General features: G+C 44.1%; 1 protein-coding gene across 9 annotated transcripts in view; it reads right to left on the bottom strand.

The window, feature by feature from the left end:
• The window catches only part of ARMC9 (armadillo repeat containing 9), a 109328-nt gene extending 83276 nt beyond the window's left edge, over window positions 1–26052 (bottom strand). For 6 of the 9 annotated variants that reach the window (XM_008173716.4, XM_024110287.3, XM_065557590.1 and 3 more), the window contains exons 1-7: window positions 25931–26052; window positions 23957–24040; window positions 22175–22300; window positions 19538–19708; window positions 16534–16689; window positions 11171–11263; window positions 9809–9833 (exon numbers count right to left, since the gene is read on the bottom strand). In XM_008173716.4, coding sequence (XP_008171938.2) covers window positions 9809–9833; window positions 11171–11263; window positions 16534–16689; window positions 19538–19708; window positions 22175–22300; window positions 23957–24010 — 625 coding nt within the window. In that variant the 5' untranslated portion in view covers window positions 24011–24040; window positions 25931–26052. Of the gene's footprint in view, window positions 1–9808; window positions 9834–11170; window positions 11264–16533; window positions 16690–19537; window positions 19709–22174; window positions 22301–23956; window positions 24041–24846; window positions 25289–25930 lie in introns of those variants that run through there. The other 3 variants (XM_065557587.1, XM_065557589.1, XM_065557588.1) reach the window with 3 other exon arrangements.
• Between the last annotated feature and the right edge of the window lie 775 nt (window positions 26053–26827).

Genomic DNA, 26827 nt, shown 5'->3' with positions numbered 1-26827 from the left:
CAGAACACTACACAGTTACTGTGACACCTGATCTAAGTATCTTCCAAGCCATCCTTTGTAGTCCCAGACCAGTTAAATTTTGAGGCGTTATGGGCCAATTGTGAACAAGTAACTATACAAACAGTTTTTTTTTCTCTCCTGCTAATAAAAGCTTACCTTAATTGATCACTCTCCTTATAGTGTGTATAGGAACACCCATTGTTCCATGTTCTCTGTGTGTGTATATAGATATATATCTTCCTACTGTATTTTCTACTACATGCATCCGATGAAGTGGGCTGTAGCCCACGAAAGCTTATGCTCAAATAAATTTGTCTGTCTCTAAGGTGCCACAAGTACTCCTATTCTTTTTGCAGATACAGACTAACACGGCTGCTACTCTGAAACCTATCAGATCACTGTATAGTAAATTATTTTCTGACTAAACTGTTTCACCAAACAACATAAACTACATTAAACTGTCCAGAAGGACAATAGTTAAACTGAACTGCTCCATAAAACCTTCATTATCAATGAAAAAACATACAAGTCACTATGTAGTAGCATAAATTCAAATCTAAAAATTGCTTAAGACCTATCACGTCTCATACTATGTTTCTGAAACATGCTGCTTTTGCCCAATCTTTTCTGGTAAAAAAGCATCTTAAGCCGTCAAATTTCCACCAACTTGTGATGTAATCTTTTTTTAAAAGTCATTCAAAAATTTTGGCTATACACAGATAACGATGAAAATGAAGGGGAGCATACACAGAAGCTGCGTTCTCTTACTTCTAAGCTGTGTTTTCTGTAGTTTGTGAATAAAAGGACAATTATAGCATACTCACAGTTCTCTTTGCCCTCCCCGCAAAGAACTGCCTCTTTCTGAGAATCACTTATAATGAATACTGCAGATGCAGAATGCTGCAATTCGTGACTGCATCTTTGTATCCAACTGCAAGTCAAGCCATTTTGGGGATTTTTTTCTAGAGTAGATAGCCAGAATCTCAGTGGGAACCAATAACAGCTGACCTTCGGGCAAATCATAGATCAAATACATATCTGGCAAAATAAAGCATCATAGAATCATAGAACTGGAAGGGACCTCAAGAGGTCATCTAGTCCAGTCCCCTGCACTTGTGGCAGGACTAATTATCTAGAACATTCTTGACAGGTGTTTGTCTAACCTGTTCTTAAAAATCTCCAATGATGGAGATTCCACAACCTCCCTAGGCAATTTATTCCAGTGCTTAACCACTCTGACAGTTAGGAAGTTTTCCCTAATGTCCAACCTAAACCTCCCTTGCTGCAATTTAAGCCCATTGCTTCTTGTCCTATCCTCAGAGGTTAAGAAAAACAATTTTTCTTCCTCCTCCTTGTAACAACCTTTCACATACTTGAAAATTGTTATCATGTCCCCTCTCAGTCCTCTCTTTTCCAGACTAAACAAACCCATTTTTTTTCAATCTTCCCTCATAGGTCATGTTTTCTAGATCTTTAATCATTTTTGTCACTCTTCTCTCGACTCTCTCCAATTTGTCAACATACTTCCTAAAATGTGGTGCCCAGAACTGGACAAAATACTCCAGTTGAGACCTAATCAGAGTGGAGTCGAGCAGAATAATTACTTCTCGTGTCTTGCTTACAACACTCCTGCTAATACATCCCAGAATGATGTTCGCTTTTTTTTTTTTTTTTTTTTGCAATGGCGTTACACTGATGACTCATATTTAACTTGTGGTCCACTATGACCCCCAGATCCCTTTCCACAGTACTCCTTCCTAGGCATTATTTCCCATTTTGTATGTGTGCAAGTGATTGTTCCTTCCTAAGAGGAGTACTTTGCATTTGTCCTTATTGAATTTCATCCTATTTACTTGAGACCATTTCTCCAGTTTGTCCAGATCATTTTGAATTTAATCCTATCCTCCAAGGCACTTGCAGCCCCTCCAAGCTTGGCATCATCCACAAAGTGTACTCTGTATGCCATTATCTAAATCATTGATGAAGATACTGACCCAGAACTGATTCCTACGGGACCCAGGGCCGGCTCCAGGCACCAGCTTCTCAAGCAGGTGCTTGGGGCGGCCGCTCCGGAGAGGGGCGGCACATCCAGGTATTCGGTGGCAATTCGGCGGACGGTCCCTCACTCCGCCTGGGAGTGAAGGACCTCCCGCCGAATTGCCGCTGCAGATCGCGATCGCGGCTTTTTTTTTGTTTTTGTTTTTTTTGTTTTGGCTGCTTGGGGCGGCCAAAACCCTGGAGCCAGCCCTGGCGGGACCACACTCATTATGCCCTTCCAGCATGACTGTGAACCACTGATGATTACTCTCTGGGAATGGTTTTCCAACTAGTTTTGCACCCACCTTATGGTCGCTCCATCTAGGTTGCATTTCCCTAGTTTATTTATGAGAGGTCATGCGGGACACTATCAAAAGCTTTACTAAACTCAAGATATACCATGCCAACCACTTCCCCTCATCCGCAAGGCTTGTTACCCTGTCAAAGAAAGCTATAAGGTTGCTTTGACACGATTTGTTTTTGACAAATCCATGCTGACTGTTATTTATCACCTTATTATCTTCTAGATGTTTGCAAATTGATTAATTATTTGCTCCATTATCTTTCCAGGTACAGAAATTAAGCTGACTGGTCTGTAATTCCCTGGGTTGTCCTTATTTCCCTTTTTATAGATGGACACTATATTTGCCCTTTTCCAGTCTTCCGGAATCTCTCCTGTCTTCCATGACTTCTCAAAGATAATCGCTAATGGCTCAGATATCTCCTCAGTCAGTTCCTTGAGTATTCTAGGATGATTTCATCAGGCCCTGGTGACTTGAAGACATCTAATTTGTCCAAGTAATTTTAACTTGTTCTTTCCCTATTTTAGCCTCTTCTGATCCTACCTCATTTTCACTGGCATTCACTACCTTAGATGTCCAATCACCACCAACCTTCTGGGTGAATACCAAAACAAAGAAGTAATTAAGTACTTCTGCCATTTCCACATTTTCTGTTATTCTTTTTCCCCCTCATTGAGTAATGAGCCTACCCTGTCCTTGGTCTTTCTCGTGCTTCTAATGTATCTGTAGAATATTTTCTTGTTACACTTTATGTCTCTAGATAGTTTGATCTCGTTTTATGCCTTGGCCTTTCTAATTTTGTCCCTACATACTTGTGTTATTTGTTTATATTCATCCTTTGTAATTTGACCTAGTTTCCACTTTTTGTAGGACTCTTTTTTGATTTTTAGATCATTGAAGATCTCCTGGTTAAGCCAGGGTGGTCTCTTGCCATACTTCTTATCTTTCCTACGCAGTGGGATAGTTTGCTCTTGTGCCCTTAATAATGTCTCTTTGAAAAACTGCCAACTGTCTTCTATTGTTTTTCCCCTTAGACTTGCTTCCCATGGGATCCTACCTATCAACTGCCTGAGTTGCTGAAGTCTGTCTTCTTGAAATCCATTGTCTTTATTTTGCTGTTCTCCCTCCTACCATTCCTTAGAATCATGAACTCTATCATTTCATGATCACTTTCACCCAAGCTGCCTTCCACTTTCAAATTCTTAACAAGTTCCTCCCTATTTGTCAAAATCAAATCTAGAACAGCCTCTCCCCTGGTAGCTGTCTCCACCTTCTGAAATAAAAAATTGTCTCCAATACATTCCAAGAACTTATTGGATAATCCATGCCCTGCTGTGTTATTTTCCCAACAGATGTCTGGGTAGTTGAAAAACTTCGAAATGGACAAAATTACAGCTCCTGACAACACGGTAAGCAAACTTACAGAGGGAATCTAATTACACAATTGCCTAAACTATAAAATATTCATAGAATCACAAAAATGTAGGGCTGGAAGGGCCATCGAGAAGCCATCAAGTCCAGCCCCCATGTGTTGAGGTAGGACCAAAAAAACCTAGACCATCCCTGACAGGTGTGTTTGTCCACCCTGTTCTTAACCTCCTACGATGGAGATTCCTATTTAAGACCATTTCCATTGGATGTATCCAACGAGGGATGTTCACACAGAGGAAACTTTGCAACATATTAGTCATGAAACATATATCCACTCATTGTTCATTTGCTTTTCGGAAGTTTGATGGGGAACATTTTCAGTGATGAGAATAACTCTTGCAACTATGGTTGGCAGGAAGAACTACACACCCAAAGGCCGGTACATCCCACGGAATGTATTTGAGCATCTCAGCATTTAAAAATTCTTTCCACACATGCAGACCACATGATGCTACAGAAATTTTATTTTATACACTTTGCACTGTACGGCCTTGTACTATCAATAGATCTCCTTCTTTTTTTAGCAATTAACCATTGTCAGCTGCTGAAAGGTTTACTAGCTTTCAAATCTTGGTAGCCTTCCAAGTTCCATTGCTTTTGTTTTTCATCTTTCAACTAAATCTCCATTTCAGAAGGCCCCACGTAGTCTTCACACCACAGAATAAAAAACAATACATCACAAGAAAAATCTATGCTATGAGGTTATAAAAATGGATTCATGGGTGTGAACTTTGCCACAGTTTTTGTCATCAGGAAATACAAACGAAAGCTGCTGGTCAACCTCCAAAGATTCCATTTCCTCCATTTTCCTTTAAGCACCCAGGATACAAGCAAAGCCTGGGGGCCATAGATGCTGACTTTTAGTTTTCCCGGGGAGTGCCCCTTCCCCCAAGGCCCCACCCTTGCTCTGACTCTTCTTGCCCCTACTCTGCTCCCCTCCCCAAGGCCCCGCCCTTGCTCCGCCTCTTTCTGTTCCCACTCTCCCCTCTCCCCGAGGCCCCCGTCCATTCACTGCTCTCCACCCTCCCTGAGCCGCCAATCGGCTCTTTGGAGGCATCACTGAACAGCTGTTTGGCGGCACCCCCAATTAACTGATCAGTGGTGCCGCCGAACAGCTGTGTCTGGCGGGTGCAGAGCACCCACTATTTTTTTTCCATGGGTGCTCCAGCCCTGGAGCTTGTAATTACATCTTGTAATTCTTCAGATCTACCTAATCAAACAAAAAACCTACAGGGGAAGTTGTAAGGTAAGCACGCCACCCAGACAGCTTTTCAAATCATACAGGTAAAAAAAAGTCTTGTGGCAAACAGGTGAGGAGCCAGAGCATCTGGCAGGTTAATCAGGAAAAGTAAACACTCTAAATTCTCCAGTACATCCTCCAGAGCATTTTCACCTTCTCGCCTAACCTCCAAGTGCTTCAGCATGTCAGAGACTAATGACTGGCCACCATTTACAAAAGGCTGTGTTCAAAACTCTTTGCCACGCTACATTTCATTCAGGTGTTCCTTATTAATTTTGTTTGCATTTCTGCTTCATTGATAAAGCAAACATTCACTCATGTCTCCAACAGTGAGCCTGTACTGTGGATCTCACGAGGAGTCTTATGCAGGAGATCTTGGAAGCACATCACAAAGCTCACACCTCAGACCCAATTCCCTTCAGATGAGGCAAGCCCCAACCAATCTTTTTTAAAGTCTAAAATGACCTAAATTCTAACAAATAAAACAGAGCTACATATTAAGGCCTCAGAGTGGTAGCCGTGTTAGTCTGGATCAGCAAAAAGAACAGGAGTACTTGTGGCACCTTAGAGACTAACAAATTTATTTGAGTATAAGCTTTCGTGGGCTAAAACCCACTTCATTGGATGCATGGGTTTTAGCCCACGAAAGCTTATGCTCAAATAAATTTGTTAGTCTCTAAGGTGCCACAAGTACTCATCCTCCTTTTTTCTTTATATTAAGGCCTGAAACTGACATCAGAGCTACACAGGCAGACCCATAGCCGAAGTCAGGAGAAAAAAATTAGTATTTCAGAAAGGAGTAATTACTCTCAATACTCTCACTTTTGGAAAAGTACAAGCTAGAACGATGCCTCTATTACTTAATAAAATGAAATGCAACACAGAACACAAAATAATGAAGCAAATGACTGAAACGTACAACACTAGAAGAGAAATCTCATTTGTTTTAATAAACCAAATTAGCAGAGTACAAAAAATAAATCCTCAGAGTAAAATAAACCAACATAATGTAAGAGAACATAGGGAAAATGTTCAGAAGCAACTAAGTGATTTAGAAGCCTAAGTTCCATTTTCTGAAGTGACCTAAGCACTCACATACCTAAGTCCCACTGACATTCAGGGAAACAGGCTCCACTCCCTTAGAGCATGTCTACATTGCACCTGGGAGTGAGCCTCCCAACCCACGTCCACAGACTTGTGCTAGCAGAGCTTACACTAATGTGCAATAAATAGTTGTGTAGCGGCTGCTTTTGTGACACACTGTCTCTCAAAACAGCACCCCAAACCCCCATATTCACCGCTATTATATGATGTTTTGTACAAAGTATGCCTTGTGAGGTATCATTTGGAAAGTTATAATCTGTTGAGCATCATTGTTCTGTCAAAATGTATGTATCATTAGGAGATTTTGCTACGTGTTTCAGTAACAAACATGTTGAGAGTCTTGGAAACACCCACAGACTAGCTCTTCAGTAGCGCTCTAGGAGTGACCAACACGCAGCCACGTGTAAGAGTACCATCACCAGCCATTCACCAGCAGGGAGTTGTAAACAAGAGATTTACAATTCACACACAAGACAGTTGCTTGAGCATGTACACCATAGGCCTGTCTAACCCCCGGGATACAGCAAGGATCTTTCCAGCACCTGGAGGAGAGTATACGTAAGGGACAATGACACCACCATATCACCTCTTCTCCCCCTCATACACTGGATGCAACAAGATCTTTTGGAAGACAAACATTTGAAGTGGGGGCAGTGGTTCTAGACTGCGGTAAGTTTTTGCATAAGAGAAACCATCTACTTCAAATTTGACTTAGTTTGATAAAGTTTAGGAATTAGACTGAGATTTGAACTTTTATTTAGGGCTGTCAAGTGATTAAAAAAATTAATCGCAATTAATCACACTGTTAAACAATAATAGAATACCATTTATTTAAATATTTTGCGATGTTTTCTACATTTTCAAATATATTGATTTCAAATTACAACACAGTGCTCACTTTATATTTATTTTGTATTACAAACATTTGCACTGTGAAAAAGAAACTTCAAATCACTGCATTGAAGTACTGTAGTGCAATCTCTTTATTATGAAAGTTGAATGTACAAACGGAGAATTATGTAAAAAAAGAATAACTGCGCTTAACAATAAAACAATGTAAAACTTTAGAGCCTACAAGTCCACTCAGTCCTACTTCTTGTTCAGCCACTCAGACAAACAAGCATTCAGTGTTGGGGGAGGATGGGGAGGGGGAAAGTAAGCGATGACTTGTGCAGGAGCAGGGCCTGGGAAGACAGGACGTGACAATGCGGAGGAGCGAGCAATAACTTGTGCAGGAGGAGGGTGAGGAAAGTGTCTTGCTGCTGCTTCTGGAAGGGTGGTTTCTGGTACTGGCTTCACCTCTTTTTACTGAGCTAGGTGGGCACCCTTCTGCTGAGTGAGCCCTTGTTTGCAAGGGAGGGCGGATTTTTACCTCAAGGACTCATCATACTGCAGGGGAGGAGAAGCTGGTGCTAGGAAGCTGAGCTCGCCAGGCCCATGTTCTCTATGGGGTACCCCCAGAGCGAGCAGCTGGCTAAGGGCAATGGGGCATGATGCAGGGGGGCTGGTCCGGGGAGTGAGGGACTGGCTGGGAACAATAGGACCTGGGCTGGCTAGGGTGATGATATGTCCCATTTTGGCCAGGACAGTCCCCTTTTCTAACTCCGTCCCAGTTGTCCCTACCTCTTTGCCAAATCTGGGCATTTGTCCGGGCTGCAAGGCAGAGCAGAGCAGAGCAGAGCGAGGCGGCTGCCTGGGGATCAGCTGAAGCCAGCACTGCCCACCAGTAGGAAAGTGGAGAAATTCGCTGCTGATGGGCAGTGCTGGCTTCAGAGCTGACCCCTAGGCAGCGCATCAGGATCAGCCTTAGCCGGGGGGGGGGGAGGGGGGCGGGAAACAGCCTTAGCTGGGGGAGGCACCAGCTCGGAGGGGGGGATATCAGCCTCAGCTTGGGGAGACGTGGAGCTCGGGGGGGGGGGGGGGGAAGAAGAGAGATATCAGCCTCACCTGCAGGAGGCGTGCAGATCAGTGGAGGATATTAGCCCCGGGAGGGGGTGTGTGTGTGTGTGTGTGTGTGTGTGTGTGTGTGTGTGTGTGTGTGTGTGTGTGTGTGTGTGTGTGTGTGTGTGTGTGTGTGTGTGTGTGTGTGTGTGTGTGTGTGTGTGTGTGTGTGTGTGTGTGTGTGTGTGTGTGTGTGTGTGTGCGCGCGTCCTGTTTTTACTTTATAAACGCCGGGATGAAAACCAGGTTACTTTCCCTAGACTCTTTTCTTCCCGCCCTCTGGTGGCAGCTTGCGTTACTGTGTCTGAGCAGACAGGTTCTCCAGAGCAGCTCATGCTCCCCTCCCGCCCAGAGGGTCTGCAATTAACGTGCGTTAAAAAAATTAACGCCTTAATTGTGCTGTGCGTTAATCGCACACGTTAATGGCAGTTAATTAACAGCCCTACTTTTATTTTATTTTTTTAATCAATTCTGAATTTCTATGCCTATACCACTTCTAAAACTTCTAAATCTCTTAAAACCTATCTTTCGATAGTTAATCAACTTATTTCCGTGTTTTACCTAAGCCAGTGTGTTTGTGGTTGAAGTTTGGGGAGTCTACTCAGGTTATAAAAGCTGGTGCATATTTGTACCCTTTGATGGCATGAGAAACTAATGAGCTTACTCTGACCACGGGGGTCTTGAGCAGTGTTAAACGCACACTTCTGAGGTGCAAGGCTGGGACTAGGGCTATAAGAGTGTTGCCCTATATGTAATTCGAGAGTGGCTGGGCATAGCACTCTGGTATCTGTCCAGGGATGACTTGTGCGCTAGAGACTGGGGTGAGTGAGCAGAGCAAAGCAGGGCATAGGGCACACCAGACTGGAAAGTTAAGGGGGCACAACCATCCAACAGTTCAGATTGTACCCCGGGCATGTCATAGCTTTGACGCTGTAATCTGGGCTGGAACTCAGACTCTTAAGCCCACCTCCTCTTTAAGAGGCGCTTGAGAGCCCAAACTCCAGCCTGAGCCACAATGTCTACACAGTTATCTGTAAAAACAACGAGGCATCCTTGTAGCACCTTAGAGACTAACAAATTTATTTGGGCATAAGCTTTCGTGGGCTAGAACCTGTGCACACTAGCGCAAACCGAGTCTGTTAACCCGCTCCCGGATGCAAGGTAGCCATACACTCGGGTGCTTTTGAATATTTATAAACAAAATATGACAAGAAAATTACTTCAAAATGAAAAATTTTTTATCAGGGTTAAACCAATTAGTTCAATATTAGGAATCTAAAGGAAAAAACCTGAATGGAAATTGAAGGCCGTAAAACGTATTGTTTCTCTGCAAACCCCTGCAACTTCCAGAATAATGGACTACGATTTGAGAGCAGAGGATCTGTGTCTATGCAGCTATCAACACATACTGGAGAGGAATTCTAGGAAAGTTGTATCTAATCAGGATAGCAACATTTGCTTAAATATGCACCTTTTACCATATCCTCCATATGTTCTGTTTTTAAGTAAAAACGTTACTAAAACCAAGCTGGAAATGCAAACTCTGCCATTAGGCCCTCTGGCAGACTGCCTAGGGAAAGTCCCACTGACTTCAATGCAGTCTCTCCTATAACAAGTTGTAGGTTTGGGGGCCTTAATTTTAAGGCACTTTTTGCCCAATTTCATTAGCATTCCTCTCACCCTAGGCCTATCCTCCTCTCACAGTTACAGCTGCTGGTAGTATAAAACTTCCCCAGCAAATCTGATCATTTACCTTTGCTGCACTGTCCATTCTCCTTCTGTTGGAAGAGAGAGAGCGCAGTTCAGGAAAACATATCTCCATTTAAGGGGTATTTAGGATAGGGACATAGACCAATGGACTGAATCAGTATGGCAAAACCTATCAAGTCTAGTGTCCATACTGCTTCTGGCATCACTGCCTAATGCTTCAGGGGAAAAAGAAAAAACCCACAAAGCACCTAGCCTGATGTGTAATGTTGCACAGAAACATGTGAGAGCCTCTTTTCTTATTCCTGCAGACTTCATTTTATGCTCTGAAGCATGAGCTTTGATAACCCTAATCTTAGCGTGCCGACACCAGGAAAAGGCTTGAAACTGCTGTTATGAAACAAAAACTGTATCAAATATTAATTGATGATATAAGTTGTGCAACTGGTTTATAGAAAGGAATGTTTCCTACCAAAGAAACTCATCGGACTCAGTCATAAGTCAGCCTATACACCCATGCAGAGGAAGAAGGAAGCAGAAGATGCCCACTTACTCCTCTGTGTGGGCTTGCCACATGAAGAGTCATAACGTGGGAAGGAGAGCAGCCACCACTGATCACAGCTTCCCATCCAGCCAAGCAGGCAGAGAGTGAAGGGGCATCACCAGAACAAAAGGTTCATTAGCTCCATCCCCTTGCTACAAGGACCAGTGGAGCCACTTTGGTGTGTTGAGGGAAAGGAAGCTGTATTATGGTGCAACTCATATCCGCTGAAACTAGGACTTGTAGAGTCATAATTTGGTCCCTGTTTTGCTCCTGGGGCTACGCAACAGAAGGCTGCGAGGTACCAGTCTAGCCCTGAGTGAGCTGTGCTGAGCAAAACTAGGGCCAGTAGTCTGGTCATACCCGTTACTATGCAGATTAGGCCTCCCACTGCGGCTCAAGTGACACTGTTAGAGAAAAGATGATGATTTTTTAAATAAAATAAAGCATGCAGCATAATTTGTTTAGTAAAATAATTATCTCTGGGACTCCTGAAAGCTCTGAAAAAATTCCACTCAAGTGGGCTTCTGAGAAAGAGTGAGGATTTACTGACTGCCCGGAGAGGGGTCATGTTGGGATTGTGCCTCAGACATGATATACTAGCCACATTATATGAAATAATGATGATCTGTTAAACAAGCAAGTCAGTAGGTACCAAATATTTAGACTGCTGTCCTAACATTGGTATAACTTTTTTTAAAACAATTTTTCTGAATGTGGTATGTCAACATTTCCTAGGGTAAGTAATACAACTTAGTAACATTACGGTGATTACACCGCAAACAAGCGGCATGCTGCTTCAATAAAATTACTATAAAAAGGTGCAGTCTAATCTAATGATCTTTAAAACGTTTTTCAAAAGGATACGTATAAAGTGAGAAGCCTTGGGGCAGGACTGGCTTTGAGAGTCAGAGACAGGAACTTTTCCAGCCTTGTCTTTAACTCCGGCATCCAAGAATCCTTGAAAAGAAAAAAGAAAAAATTACAGCGGGAGGTATAGCAACTTCCAGCAGCAAGCAACACAGCCAGCACTGCAGTGAAAAGTTGTGCCTCTAACATTATGAAAGCCAGCCTGCTTGATGAATGGCTCATACACATGCAAGAAAATGACAAGTCAACTCAACAATAACCCTGAACATAAGAACGGCCATACTGGGTCAGACCAAAGGTCCATCTAGCCCAGTATCCTGTCCTCTGACAGTGGCCAATGGCAGGTGCCCCAAAGGGAATGAACAGACAGGTTATCATCAAGTGATCCATCCCCTGTCACCCATTCCAAGCTTCTGGCAAACAGAGGCTAAGGACACCATCCCTGCCCATCCTGGCTAATAGCCATTGATGGACCTACCTTCCACGAATCTATCGAGCTCTCTTTTGAACCCCGTTATAGTATTGGCCTTCATAACACCCTCTGGCAAGGAGTTCCAGAGGCTGACAGTGCGTTGCATGAAAAAAATACTTTCTTGTGTTTGTTTTAAACCTGCTACCTGTTAATTTCATTTGGTGGCCCCTTGTTCTTGTATTATGAGAAGGAGTAAATAACACTTCCTTATTTACTTTCTCTATACCACTCATGATTTTATAGACCTCTATCATATCCCCCATTAGTCGCCTCCTCTCCAAGCTGAAAAGTCCCAGTCTTATTAACCTCTCCTTATACGGAAGCCGTTCTATATCCCTAATCATTTTTGTTGCCCTTTTCTGAATCTTTTCCAATTCCAATATATCTTTTTTGAGATGGGGCGACCACATCTGCACGCAGTATTCAAGGTGTGGGCGTATCATAGATTTACATAGAGGTAATATGATATTTTCTGTCTTATTATCTATCCCTTTCTTGATGATTCTCAACATTCTGTTCACTTTTTTGACTGCCGCTGCACATTGAGTGGATGATTTTAGAGAACTATCCACAATGACTCCAAGATCTCTTTCTTGAGTGATAACAGCTAATTTAGACCCCATCATGTGCATTACTTTGCATTTATCAACCTGGAATTTCATCGGCCATTTTGTTGCCCAGTCACCCAGTTTTGTGAGATCCTTTTGTAGCTCTTCGCAGTCTGCCTAGGGCTTAACTATCTTGAGTAGTTCTGTATCATCTGCAAATTTTGCCACCTCACTGTTTACCCCTTTTTCCAGATCGTTTATGAATATGTTAGATAGGTCTAGGCCCAGTACAGATCCCTGGGAGACACCACTATTTACCTCTCTCCATTCTGAAAACTGACCATTTATTCCTACCCTTTGTTTCCTATCTTTTAATCAGTTACCAATCCATGAGAGAACCTTCCCTCTTATCCCATGACTGCTTATTTTGCTTACGAGCCTTTGGGGAGGGACCTTGTCAAAGGCTTTCTGAAAATCTAAGTACACTATATCCACTGGATCCCCCTTGTCCACATGCTTGTTGACCCTCTCCAAGAATTCTAGTAGATTGGTGAGATATGATTTCCCTTTACAAAAAACATGTTGACTATTTCTCAACAAATTATGTTAATCTATGTGTCTGACAATTTTGTTCTTTACGAAAGTTTTAACCAATTTGCCCGGTACTGAAGTGAGGCTTACTGGCCTGTAGTTGCCAGGGTCACTTCTGGGGCCCTTTTTAAAAATTGGCATCACATGAGCTATCCTCCAGTCATTTGATACAGAAGCTGATTTAAATGATAGGTTACAGACTACAGTTAATAGTCCTGCAATTTCACATTTGAGTTCCTTCAGAACTCTTGGGTGAATACCATCAGGTCTTGGAGACCTATTACTATTTAGCTTATCAATTTGTTCCAAAACCTCCTCTAATGACACCTCAATTTGGGACATTTCATTTATAATATTTTATTATTTATTATTTTATTATTTAGTCATATATAATATTTTATTTCAATTTTAAAATAGTTACCCCAAAATAGGCATACTGACTGTGCATGGAACCCAAGGCATTAAGTTGCACAAATGCAAACAAATCAGACAAAAAAATTAAAGGCGAATAAGAAAAGTTAATTTATTTGTAATGGAACATAATAATGAACCATTTCTAATTCTTCAGCTTTAATGAACAAAGCTATAGAAATCATTGTATTCATTTTTTATAGTTGACTGAATCTGGAATTTAAGTTTATGATTTGTCATTAGACTATCAAGGGTCATGGCCTTACATCAGTGAATCAGAATACAACATTTCTATAAGAGGCTTGGATTCCAAGAACTTGTATGAAAACTGGACTAATCCATGAACCATCTGCTGTCTGGAATGCAGTTTTCTTTCTAACTATCTGACAGATAAATCTTCCCGTAAGCACCAGAAAAAAACAGTGAATCGGAAAAAAAGACAGCCTTTGTCTCTTAAAAATTCCATACCAACTACCCATTTCCTCAGTCATCACCCTCCATCCAATCTGGTTTCTGCTTGCTGAAAAGGTACCTAACAGGTGAACAGTTGATATTTTTCAACAAGCAACAACAATTTCCTGAGATTTGCTGTTCTGTGTGTTCAGAGCTGCTTTTACCTCTCAAGTTTCCCTGTGTTTCACCAGGTTGGAAAGGATACAGGATTCACATTTGCCAGGTTTGCGAGTCTGAACTCAAGACAATGATGCACCACTGAATACTATACAGTATTGCCAGGTATACTGTATGTGCTTACATCCCTTTCTGCCTATCAGATTTTCAATATATCTCACACCAGAGGCAACATGCAGGGGTGCATGCTGGGTCACATACCCCCCTCAGGTTGCTGTGAACACCAAGCTGCCCTTGCAGGGCTCAGAGTAAACTGACCCGTGGCCCCACAAGGAGTCCATGGCCAGGCGCTGTGTGAAATGCCATGGAGGCCCGACGCACCCCCCTTCAGCTCCTGGCTCTTCACCACAGCTCAGCAGGTCTCTCCGAAGCTTGCTCTGCTCAGCTTGCTGAGGGGAGGAGGGCTCTGTCCTTCTCACACTACCCCCCAGTAGTTTCCAGCTTGCTCGGCTCCTCTCTCCGACAGCCAGGCCCAGGTGGGAAGCGGAGGGAACGGGACAGAGCCATTTCTGCCAGGTGAGGGTGGCCGCTCCAGGTCACTGCTTCTGTGTAGCATGCGAGAGCCCGGCTGGGGAGGCAGTGGCAGGGGTCCGCACGGCAAGTAACCCTAGCGGGGCGCGGAGAAAATGGCAGCCCCGGACCAAGCACGGGAGGGAACTGGAGAGTGGTCGCTGGGGAAAGCACCAGGAGCAGGTTCTCTGTGCTCAGCCAGAGTAGGGGCATTGCTCACGCTCCTCTCCCTATTGAGGTGTCTGTGAGGATGTGGAAGCTCCAGGGAAAAACGTTGTTGCTGTGAGTTCCCCGCCCAGGGCCCGGGCTGGCCAAGCAGCACGTGCTCCCCACTCCTGCGGTCCCAGCCCCCAAAAGCCAGCGTAATTGGCTGCCCTGGCCCAGAGAAGTGAGGCTGGAAGGTTCCTGCACCCAGAGGCAACGCACTTGGTGTTCACATTCCCCCCCCCCAACCTTTAAATTGTGCCCCCCAGCTCTTAACACTTACATGTCGCCTTCTGCCAGCACTTTAGACAATACATTTAGTCCTTTTCCAGAACAATAGGGTTCTGTTTTAAAAATATCTGGTCTCTATCATTAACAAGACTGCTTAGTAGGTTAGTGACTCTTTCTTCTTCTTGTTTGTTTTAACTTTGGAATTGAGCAACTGACTTGTTTTCAAGGAAGCATGTGAATTGTATGATTCCACAGAAGCTGTGAGTGCCTCAGGATTAGTATTTTGGACAGTGAGATCCTGGAGATAAATGAAATGTTTCTCGTAGAATAGCATGTAAAAAGGCTGCTGAACAGAATTCAGAAAGTAATCGGATCCCACCTTTGAAACCAACCAGCCCTTGGCCTTTTCTCATTATTTGCAGCAAGTCCCAAAGGAAGCGGCAGAATGTTCCTTTTTTAGTTTCAATTTGACTTACCGGCAGATAGCGAGTTGCCAAATGCATGCAGTCTGCCCAAGGGTCAAGCCAGCACCACTAGCGTCATCTAGACATCCTTTCCTAACCATCAATCTGGGCAGGTACCTGGAAGTGGGTTTACATATAGGCCGTTTCCCTCGCCCCCCTCACTATTAAGTCAATGGGGTAATTGCCGTAAAAGCTCCAAACTAAAAAAGACACAGAAAGATTGAATCTACCTACGACGTTTAACCCTAATGCCTCTCTTATTCTCTTCCCACCTTACCTCTGCAGTGACAGAAGATGTAAATTCTGAAACAGCCATACAAGGGCAAAGGCCAAACGTGTCTAGCTGACAAAGCACTCTCAGGAACAACATGGGTATGACAACGTTGTTAAACATAGCTATAGATTCTCAATATTTTTTTGGAAAGGAAGTTCTATGTAATGCTGCTACAGAAGTCATAGGAAATGTTGGCTGGACATGTTGGGGGACAGTTGCATTCTCATCATCTACTGGAGGGAAGACTACTTATGAAATAGAGTTTTCCCTCTTCTCCCCATTAACTAAGGAGGCTTGGGTTCGTTTCTCAACATGTATTTCAAACAGGTTCTTTACACATAAGTGGTAGTGTAGACATGGCCTATGTCGCTCAGGGGTCTGAAAAATACACACCCCTAGGCGACGTAAGTTTCGCCAGCCTAAGTGGTAGTGTGCACAGCGCTATGTTGGCGGGAGAGCTTCTCCCGCCAACATAGCTACCACTGCTCATTGAGGTGGTTTTATGATGTCGACAGGAGTGTTCTCTCCCATCAGCATAGAGCGGCTACACAAGCGATCTTACAGCGGCACAGCTGTGTCGGTATAGGTGTGCCACTGTGAGCTCGCTAGTGTAGACATAGCCTTAGTTATCAGGCTTTTCACTGAGCTTTGGGACCCAGCAACAGTGGGTTTTGTTGGGCAGCAACCCAAAAGTAGTATGAAACATCGATCAGTGTTGCCACATTGTTCCCCACAGGTATCTGCATTTCAGAGGCAAGTGGGACAGTGATCCTATTTATCAACACACCATCTGCAAAACATTTTGGGATCGTTTAGTTCACAAGCCTATGTAAGTGACTGTAAAACGTTACTATGTTACTAACAGCGCTTATACTGCATCTCACCACAAATATCCTTTTTATGATTTACAATTTCTGCAGAAGGAAAAAATAAAAAGCATTATCAGACTAAACTGTACTCAGCATCCATCAACCCTGTTAGAAAAATCATTAACAACAAAAAATCTGTGCAAAACAAATATTTACCTGAAAAAGTTCTTTAAAGGATGGGTGGACCATGGGGTTGGGAACAAAAGGCAAAGCATAGAAGGGGAGGAATTCTGTGGTCTGGCTCAGTGCAGCCCCTTTAGTCTCCAAGTATGTTTTAAAGTGAGAAATCCTTTCATCAAAGTCAGCTTTGTCCTAGGAAACAAAGAAACAGGCATCATTATTTAGAAGACAACTTCTGTGAGTGTTTAATGGGACTGGCAGCTGCAAGTGGAGACTAAACATTCAACATCAAGAACTAATTCTCCATCCCACAGTAACTGCTGACCAAGTACTGCTAATTGCTTCTCAGTGGCCAGCCCAGGGAACAGCCCTCATTCTAGCTAGTCAGAGAGCATTTCACCTGGTAACTTATCCAAAAGGAAAACGCAGAAGGGTTCTTCCATGTTAGGACCACGGAGCCAAGAGAAATAAGGGAGGGCCACTTGCTTTATGAGCAAAACAGTCTTGAGGACTTGGAGCAGATTTCTGCAGGTCAAGTGCCATATCCTCATTCAGCAAGTGGAGAGGAAGTCACTACTTGATTTTAAACATGTTAAATAAGCCATCTCTCGTATTGCTGGCAAGCATCTTCATTAATGATCTGGAGGATGGCGTGGATGCACCCTCAGCAAGTTTGCAGATGGCACTAAACTGGGAGGAGTGGTAAATACCCTGGAGGGTAGGGATAGGATACAGAGGGACTTAGACAAATTAGAGGATTGGTCCAAAAGAAATCTTATGAGGTTCAACAAGGACAAGTGCAGAGTCCTGCACTTAGGAAGGAAGAATCTCACGCACTGCTACAGACTAGGGACTGAGTGGCTAGGCAGCAGTTTTGCAGAAGAGGACCTGGGGTTACAGTGGAGAAGCTGGATATGAATCAGCAGTGTGCCCTTGTTGCCAAGAAGGCTAACGGCATTTTGGGCTGTATAAGTAAGAGCACCGCCAGCAGATCGAGGGATGTGATCATTCCCCTCTATTTGGCATTGGTGAGGCCTCATCTGGAGTACTGTGTCCAGTTTTGGGCCCCACACTACAAGAAGGATGTGGAAAAATTGGAAAGAGTCCAGCGGAGGGCAACAAAAATGATTAGGGGGCTGGAGCACATGACTTATGAGGAGAGGCTGAGGGAACTGGGATTATTTAGTCTGCAGAAGAGAAGAATGAGGGGGATTTAATAGCTGCTTTCAACTACCTGAAAGGGGGTTCCAAAGAGGATGGATCTAGGCTGTTCTCAGTGGTACCAGATGACAGAACAAGGAGTAATGGGTCTCAAGCTGCAGTGGAGGGAGGTTTAGGTTGGATATTAGGAAAAACTTTTCCACTAGGAGGGTGAAGCACTGGAATGGGTTACCTAGGGAGGTGGTGGAATCTCCTTACTTAGAGGTTTTTAACGTCAGGCTTGACAAAGCCCTGGCTGGGATGATTTAGTTGGGGTTGGTCCTGCTTTGAGCAGGGGGTTGGACTAGATGACCTCCTGAGGTCCCTTCCAACCCTGATATTCTATTATTCTATGATTCATGGTATAGTAAAAGCTATACAGGAACAAAATCAATGGGTCAAAAAATCATCCTCAATATCACACGGAATATATTTTGCTGGTAGATATTTATTTCATAAACTGCTTTAAAAAGAAGCATTGTGCTAAACCTAGAAGAGACAAGTGTAGATAAAAAAAACAAAAAACACCACCACCACATTTTTACTAACAATCATTCTCACTTAAGCCACTAAATTACACATTAGTTAATGACATCATTTTTAAAATATAATTTACTTTTCATGGACTTCTGTCAGATTGGACAATTAAATAAAAAAAGACTAGTCAGTTTCATGTACTGGCTGCTTGCACCATTGCAGTAGTGCGTTGTTTAGAATAGATCATACACACGGCCTGAGACTATTTGTGTATGTCTACACTACAATTAAACACCCATGGCGGACCCATGTCAGCCGACTTGGGCACGTGGGGCTTGAACTACAGGGCTGTTTTACTGTGGTCCCAGAGTCTGGGCTCCGGCCAAAGCCCAAGTCAGCTGACACAGGCTGGTCTGGGTGTTCAATTGCAGTGTAAACATACTGTTTGCCTTTTTTACATTGTTTAAGTGTTTTTTAAAACAGATTTCGGATCAAATTCTACCTGACAGTGTCCCTTTTTGTTGGCAGTCATAATAAAGCAGAAAGGAAACAAGAGAGAACGCAAAGGCTCACACAGTGGGACATTTAATCTAGCAGATACCAATTCTCACCTGTTAAATGCTGTGGACAGCTTTGTTAACACTAGGTGGCCCATTTAAACTGACTTTTCACAACTTGATGTGCTACTTTTCTATTGTGTAGTTACTATACATTCCCCTGAAGCTATTCCCGTTATAAAGTATCATTACTAGGGTTCAGAATAAATTAGTTAAGGTTACAATCATGCTTACAATACAAATCTAGATTTCGGACCACACTCTAAAACCTGCAGAAAAGGTTATCTGAGCCCAAAATAACAGAAATGGTAGATAGAGGCTAAAAAAAGACCTTTTTCACCAAAAAAATTGAGGTGTCAATCAATCTTGAAATATGGAAGTTTGAAATAATGAGATGTTTTTCCTGTTTGGTAGATTCTGCTCATTAATTTGATATTAATTAATAAGATTTTAATTAATATCTTATTTGCCTTGTAGGTTATTGAATGTTCACTGGAATAAAATAACCTCCCATGAATTCAAGGGCAAGATTTTAAAGGTAGACCTCCCTTGGAATTCTTTGGAACTTGACAGCACTCAACACCTTATAGGATCAGGTTCAGGTGAATAATTTCACCTCCAAACTTCACTAGCTCAAGCACCTGCTTTCAAGACAAACTCAAATATAGGCTGCTGTTGAAGGAATGGATTTGCCTGGGGATACCTACAGACCAATCCATCCTAATCCATTTTGTTTTGGCAAACACCAAGATTGGAGAAGATACACACAAAAATTAAAATAAGTCCAAACTGAAAAGCAAACCTACAGGCTTGCCCACAGAGTGCTTCAAGAGGTAGATGGCGAAGTGGATGTGAAGATAAAACTCCAGCTTCTGGGCAAGAGGTTCATTGTCTCGGAGAGTAGAGGAAATATGCTCCTCCCAAAGTTCAAAGAAAACTTTCTGATCTCCATCTTCAAATGCTGTAAGCAGATCCTTCTGCAAAAGAGAAGAGAGTTCATTCAACCCCACATATAGATGGGCAACATATTCAAAAGTACCTGACTTAAGAGCTTAAGTTCCATTTTCCAAAGTACTGAAATCTCTTAGCTGTTTTCGAAAATTTTACCCAAAGCCTCTCCCAATTCACCAGTTACAGACTAATTACATTAATCGTATTTCAACCTGGACCAGCATTTGGATATTTTAGCTCCACATGCAGTTTCTTATCCTAACTCTCTGTGCCACCCAGCAGTAACTATTGCTCTTCCCTGCCCACCAGCCAGCATGAATTAGAACCAATTAGAGTGCTGCTGAGACAGCACTGAGAGATCACGAAGGAATCGATGCCTGCATGGCGGACACAAAACCCACTTCAATGGGCCTCTAATCTGGTGACTTCAGCCAATGCAAGTGTGTTTGCATCATATTAAACTTGCCCCTTCCTCAGATATGGCTCTTTTCATTCATTTTCTTTTTTGGTAGCCTCTCCTTCAGGGGGTTGTTTTTCTTATCATCAGCCTCTCTCATCATGTCTATAGAAGTGAGCCACAAATGTACATGTCCCTGGACTCTCTCTTTGACTCTCCTTTTCCCCCTGCTATCTTCATGTCTCCACTATCAGCTCCTGGCTGTTTGGTAATCACCCACAACGAAATATTTCTAAATACTAGAGTCCTCTGTTTTTCATGTATACTCACCTTACCTTAGACCCCCTACCTACTACAGTTAGAAACCTTGGGAGTCATCCTAGATTCCAAAGTTACCCGTATCTCTCTGCTCTCCCTGATGAATGAATTTGTCTATCCCCACCTCTAGGGGACAGCTAGAATTCACCCTTACCATCTCCCAGCCTCTGAAAAATAATCCACATTCATGGTTAGATTACTCCTCATCACAATTAATTCAATTTATGGTCTACTTAAATCCCTATTTATCACACTTCAGAGAGTTCAGAACACTGCAAGCCTCTCTCTTGATCTAGAAAACTCAGTTATAACAACCTCTTTCCTCCATCACCTTCACTGGCTTCCTGGCCATCTCCAGATCCAATTAAAAAATGCCCTCCTGGTTTTCAAAATTATTCGTTAACTTGCTTCATTCAACCTCTTGGCCTTCACCTTATCCTACACCCCCAATCACTCACTCTGCTTTTTCTTCATCTCCTTTCCTCAACCCTCCACAGTTGGGAGACATTGACATTATTTCTGTTGCCCTACCTCGCTCAAAAAAAAATAAAAATCACACCTTAAAATCTCTCTGTAAGATGGAGATGAAACTCTGCCCAACTTTCGCTCATTCCTCTTCATTTAGCCTTCCCCTTTCCTCCTCTTTTATTAGTGTGCAAGAAAATAATACAGGGGATACAGGAAGAAACATTCAATCCAGACATATCAGTTTATCCATGTCTTCATAATAATGAGGTAGAGTCCCAGGAGCAGAGGGGGTACGTAATCCCTGGGTATATTTGAATAAGTTAACATGACGTATGTATTTATTTTGTTTTGTAAAGTGTGCCTATCCCACATTCTAGAGCACATTTACATATAGTTTTATACAGAAACATTCAGAACATTTCAAAACGTTCATGCTAACATCCTCCTAACCAATCAGAAATTACAACTTTGCGACAACGCACTCCTACCCTCCTCAACAACTTGGGATATAACATGACCATCAAGGCCTAAAGCCAGACCATAGTGTCTAGTGATTTTGGGTGCCTCATCTTTGGGCGTCCTATTTGACTTGTCTTAAAGAAGCCTGGTTTTATGAAGGTGGGAGTTTAGAAGTGGAACAGGGCAAAAAGCAGATGTTTTGATTCGCTGGCAATTCTGAAAACACAGAAAAGACGTTCAGTTTTGGTCAAACCAAAAGTAAACATTTTCTAAATATCGAAACAAATTGTTTCGAGTCACACAAAACATTTACACAAAACTGAAATGTTTTAATTTCGGCCATTTAAAAAATTTAAAGAGAATTTTAAAACAAAAAGTCATTTTGAACTGAAAAACATCGAAACGTTTTGATTTTTTCAGAATTTTTTTTTTTTTAAAACACCAAAATAATTTTATGAAATTGACTGGAATTCATGAAACGTTTAGGTGTTGCTGACTTGTCATTATTTGCCAAACAAAAGTTTTGTATGAAAAGTTTCGTCCAGCTCTACTCAGCACCTTCTGAAAATCAGACCCTTCCAATGAGCATCAATCTGGAAACCTAAAAACTGAGCCACCCAAATTCATGAGTTGCATTTGAAAATTTAGAACTTGGGTTCTGTAGGAATGTGGTTACTGAGGGGATGAATTTGAGTTGAGGTCCTTTCACTGAAAATACCCTATCAGCCTACTCCTGTTTAAACCAAAAGTTAGCGTAAGCATTTCAGATTATTTCAACTGATGTAATAGTACAGTGCCTCTACCTGTTCTGATCATTAGCTAGTCAAACCAAATATAAAAGATTTGTTACCTGGATAATCAAAGCTTTTGAATCTCTCAAGGAACCACCTGCTGTTTTAGGTAATGGCTTCCCTTTTATTTTACATTCCTTTGTAAACATTTTCACTGTGTCTTCAAACTCTGCAAAGTCTAAATACTAAAGACACAAGAACACACATAGATAAACTCTAAGCTTTTTAATGTTTAAAACAGTGACCAATGAATAGGCAAACTTATTTAAAGGTTTGCTATAAAGCTTTACTATAGTCAGTTGATTTTTTTAAATCAAGAAAAGCAACTAATATCCAGTAATGCAACGTTTTTTTTAAGCTTGGTTAAACAGATAGTCACATAACTTTCTTGTAATTAACACTTTCTGAAGGTAACATCATCTACAGGTAATGGGACTTCTAGCATCAGGAGAGTCAGGCAAATGCTGTGGCAGAATTTTAAAAGATCTGATAATTTTACCATCACTTAACTTAATATATCTTAACTTAAGCAAACCACATTCTTCAGGGCAAGCTGCAAAGGTCCAGAAAGATTTCTCCCTCCTCCATCCAAAATGTACAAAACTAGCCACATTACAGGGTTTGGGGGAGGTTTGCCTGCCTCTGAAGTATTAGCCAGTGCTAGAGGCAGGACACAAACTTGGGTGGACCAACAATCTGGTCTGTCCACCTATGGCAAATCCTGTGTTTGGCTTTACCATTTCATGAGAAATTCATAAAGTACAAATACAGACTAAAAACTGTTGGTATGAAAGTGCAAAAAGAGAGAAACCAAATCACAAGAGCAGAGCCTCTGTCACCAGGGCCAGCTCCAGGCACCAGCCTGGCAAGCAGGTGCTTGGGGCGCTGCTCCGGAGAGGGGCGGCAGGTCCAGCTATTCGGCAGCAATTCGGCGGACGGTCCCTCACTCCCTCTTGGAGCAAAGGGCCTCCCGCCGAATTGCCGCCGCAGATCGCGATTGCGGCTTTTCTTTTTTTTTTTGGCTGCTTGGGGCAGCCAAAACCCTGGAGCTGCCCCTGTCTGTCACCAGAGTAAGGAGAAAAGATATGTCAGTTACATGATGAAGCAAGTTGTATGTACTGTTTGTGGCACAGAGCTAAACAGGTGACTGTATCACAGCAAAGCCTTAACTTAAAACTAATTTAAAGAAGAAAATTAGTATGTGTGTTACTGATGCCGAGATGATTAAAATTGAAATAATGTATGTTGATGTTTCACCATTCATGCTGTTTTCTTGTTTGTTACATTTTGGATATACCCCAATCCTGTAAAGAGTTACACAAGTTATTCAATTTCATACACTGCGAATAGTCCTACTGAACGCAATGGCACTAATCACAGTGCATAATGTTAAGTATATATTTTAACTCTTTGTAGGATCAGAGCCTTAGGTTAGACAATAACAGGGGACTGGTACATTTCACTTTCTACTTCTCAGGTACTAGTATATTTGGTCTGGGAGTCTAACATCACAGCGAAAGATTAAACAAATGCTTTTCACTGTTTATTTTAAAAATTTCATTAACACAATTCTATTTATATTATGTTTTGCAAAGCCTTTTTAAAATAAAACCTTTTGGGTCCAAAGTTAGTTGATAGTGTTCCTTTAACTAAGGCCCTGATTTTGCAATGAGCTCCATGCAGGCAGTGCCCCATCACTAGGACTCCATGCAGCTGCAAGCATCTGCCCACATAAAGTAATGGCAAGATCAATGCCTAACAGTTACAAATTTGCCCCTTCCCCCATTCATATGTGCAGGCACCAGATGATTTCCTCTTTTCTATTCCATAATAACATCTACCTCTTTCACCAGTCCAAATAACTCGGCTTCATAAGCGAGGACGTCTCCCATCATTAAAGGTTACTGCTGAGTCTCACTGAAGACCTAAAAGTCATCAAAACACATAAAATTATTAGCACCACTGGTTATCTATCATTCACACATTATCTATCAGAGTGTTTCCCAAACAGTGGGTCGCCATAAGGTTCTAGATGGGTTGGCAGGCCCAATGCAGAGGGGAGGCCCCAGGGAAGGGGGTTTGGGGAGAGAGCATCCACACCCCCCAATCATCAGGAAGCAGAGGCTCCTGTCTCCTGGGGCTTGGCCTGGCTCCCCACTCCAGGCTTTGAGACCTGGTACACAGGGTTGCAGCGCCACTGATTTGGCTCAGCCAAACCTGAATGTCACTGAGACCCTGGGTGCCAGGTCCCAAAGCCAGGAGCAAAGAGCTGAGCCCAGCCTCATGGGACAGGAATTGCCACCATGGGCTGAGTGCAGGGTAGGCTTGCTCTCCGACCAACCAATCCACCAACCACCACCCCGCAGCCTCCCTTCTGGACCAGGCCATGATTAGGATTGTGGTAATGGGACGGAAGATGATGCTGTGGCAGGGTGCTGGAACAATTTTTATAGTGGGGGTGCTGAGAGCCATTGAACCAAACTATAAACACTGTACATAATGGAAACCACTTCAAGCCAGGGGGTGTTGCAGCACCCCCCACACCCCTAATTGCTGCATCTATGTGCTTTGGGTGGCCTGTCAGTGCCCCATTGGCAAGGCGAGGAGGAGGCAGCAGAGGGGAAGAAAAAGGATGCTGGCCTATGATTTTTGCTCCCAGCCGCCCACCCCTGCCATGAATTTGGACACTAGGTGGGTCACATAAAAAGACAAAGTACAGTTGGTGGGTCACCTTAGTAAAAAGTTTGGGAACACTGGTCCATCAGATCTCCAGTAATGCTCCAAAAAGGAATTTTGTAAATATATCTTCTCGGTGCTCCATATTTCAGCCCCAATCCTGCAAAGAACCAGCTAGCCAGTCTCCTTGGAGTTCCATTGACTCAAATGGAGAGTCTCACAAGTGCAGGGATATACTTGGCTAGTCTCTTGCAGATGGGGGGGCCTAAATCATCATCAAGGACCTTCATATCAAATTAGATCCGTTTACATCAGCACAGCAAGTTCAATTGCATAACTGGAAACTGGCAGGGGCTAATCAACCAACATCGCCATCAGTACACGAGGGCATAAGAACCTCGGTGGCCGTTTTGTCAACGGCACGATAGTGAGACTCTTTATTGGTTCCTGTTGTACAAGATGTAAATGTGGGAAAGCACACATGCAGTAGCTGGCTGGGAATGGAAGAGTAAAGCCAGATTTAATAGTCTAGGCTGGCTTGGCCTGCGGCCAGCTACATTGCGATGCCAGCCTTGCCTGCTGGGGCTGATGCCCTACAAAACTGAACATGAGCTAGTGGCTCTCCAACTTTTTTACTGGGGACATAGCAAGCCCCTTATAAACACTTTTTTTATTGATTTAACCCCATTATAAATGCTGGAGGCAAAGCGGGGTTTGGGGGGGGGGCTGACCGCTCGCGACCCCCTCGTGTAATACCCTTGAGGGGTCCCGCCCCCCAGTCTGGGAACCCCTGGGCTAGACTCACCTACCCCTCACCCTGGCCAAGCCCTGGCGCCTGGGAAGAGACTGGCAGGAGGAGCGGGTGCAGCTTAGACCCTGCAGCTCCGGCCCTGCCACTGAAGAGGCTCTGTGCCCGGGGGGAGCCTCGTTTCTGCTGCACCCCCAGCTTGGGCCTGAGCCCCCATCACAGCCACCCGCCCCAGGGCAGGGAGACCCTCATCCCCAGGGCGGGGGGGGAGCCCCCTCCCCATCCCCCCACCAAGGGCGGGGGGGGAGCCCGCACACGAGCCCCGCCCGGGGCGTCCCCCCATCCCTGTGGGGGGGGGAGGTCTCGCTACCCGGGGGCCGGAGCCTCCTACCTGCTCCGCTTCGGGTCCGACCAGGCCGCTCCCCCGCCCGCTGCGGCGTTGCCTGGCAACGGCAGCTTTCCCCGCCCGCGCTGAGGCCGGGGTCACGTGCTACGGCTCGGCCAATCCGGAAGTACGGGGCGTGGGCCGGGACCATGGGACAGAGGGGGGCGAGGACGGGAGGGGGCTGAGGGACGCGGGCTGGGTGCCCCCCCCCCACGAGACCCCGCGGCAGCGACGGGCGGGGGGAGCGCTGGGCTGGGCGCCGCCTGTCGCAGCGGGTGTACAGCGCCTAGCACGGCCGAGCCGGGGGTTCAGTGGCACCCAGTGCTGCCCCGGCCTCAGCGCTCACTGACTGGACAGCGGAGGCGAGGGAAAGAGACTTGCCCAAGGCTACTCAGCGGGCCGGCTGGGAAGAGACTCTGGGTCTCTCCCCCCCCCCCCCCCCCAGTTCAGTGCCCCCTCGGTGCTGAGGGCCCGGCCCTTTGAAAATCGAGCCATTGGGAAATAGTCCCTTCCTCCTCCCCCGCATGGTAAGCAAGAGTCCCCATTGTACAGATGGGGAAACTGAGGCCGAGAGGGAGCAAAGTGCGTGGTGCAGGGTCACGGCTGAGAATGGACCCTGGAGTGCCCCTGACTCAGGCACATTCTCACCCCAGCAAGAACAGCGACATGTTTAGCTATTTTATTAGTCTCTAACTTTGAACGTGGCAGCCTCACTAAGGGCTAGTCCACACCGGCAGCGCTTTAACGTGGCGGGTGTGGTCGCGGCTCTCCCAGCGCTCTAAACAAACCATCTCCACGAGGGGCGTAGCTCCCAGCGCTGGTGCACTGTCTACACTGGCGCTTTACAGCGCTGAAACGTGCTGCGCTCAGGGGGGTGTTTTTTCACACGCCCGAGCGAGAAAG

The sequence above is a fragment of the Chrysemys picta genome, chromosome 9 (genome assembly GCF_011386835.1).
Source record: "Chrysemys picta bellii isolate R12L10 chromosome 9, ASM1138683v2, whole genome shotgun sequence".
Lineage (NCBI taxonomy): Eukaryota > Metazoa > Chordata > Testudines > Emydidae > Chrysemys > Chrysemys picta.
Note: the sequence above shows the minus strand (reverse complement) of the source record. Positions and strands in the feature narration are given on the sequence as shown.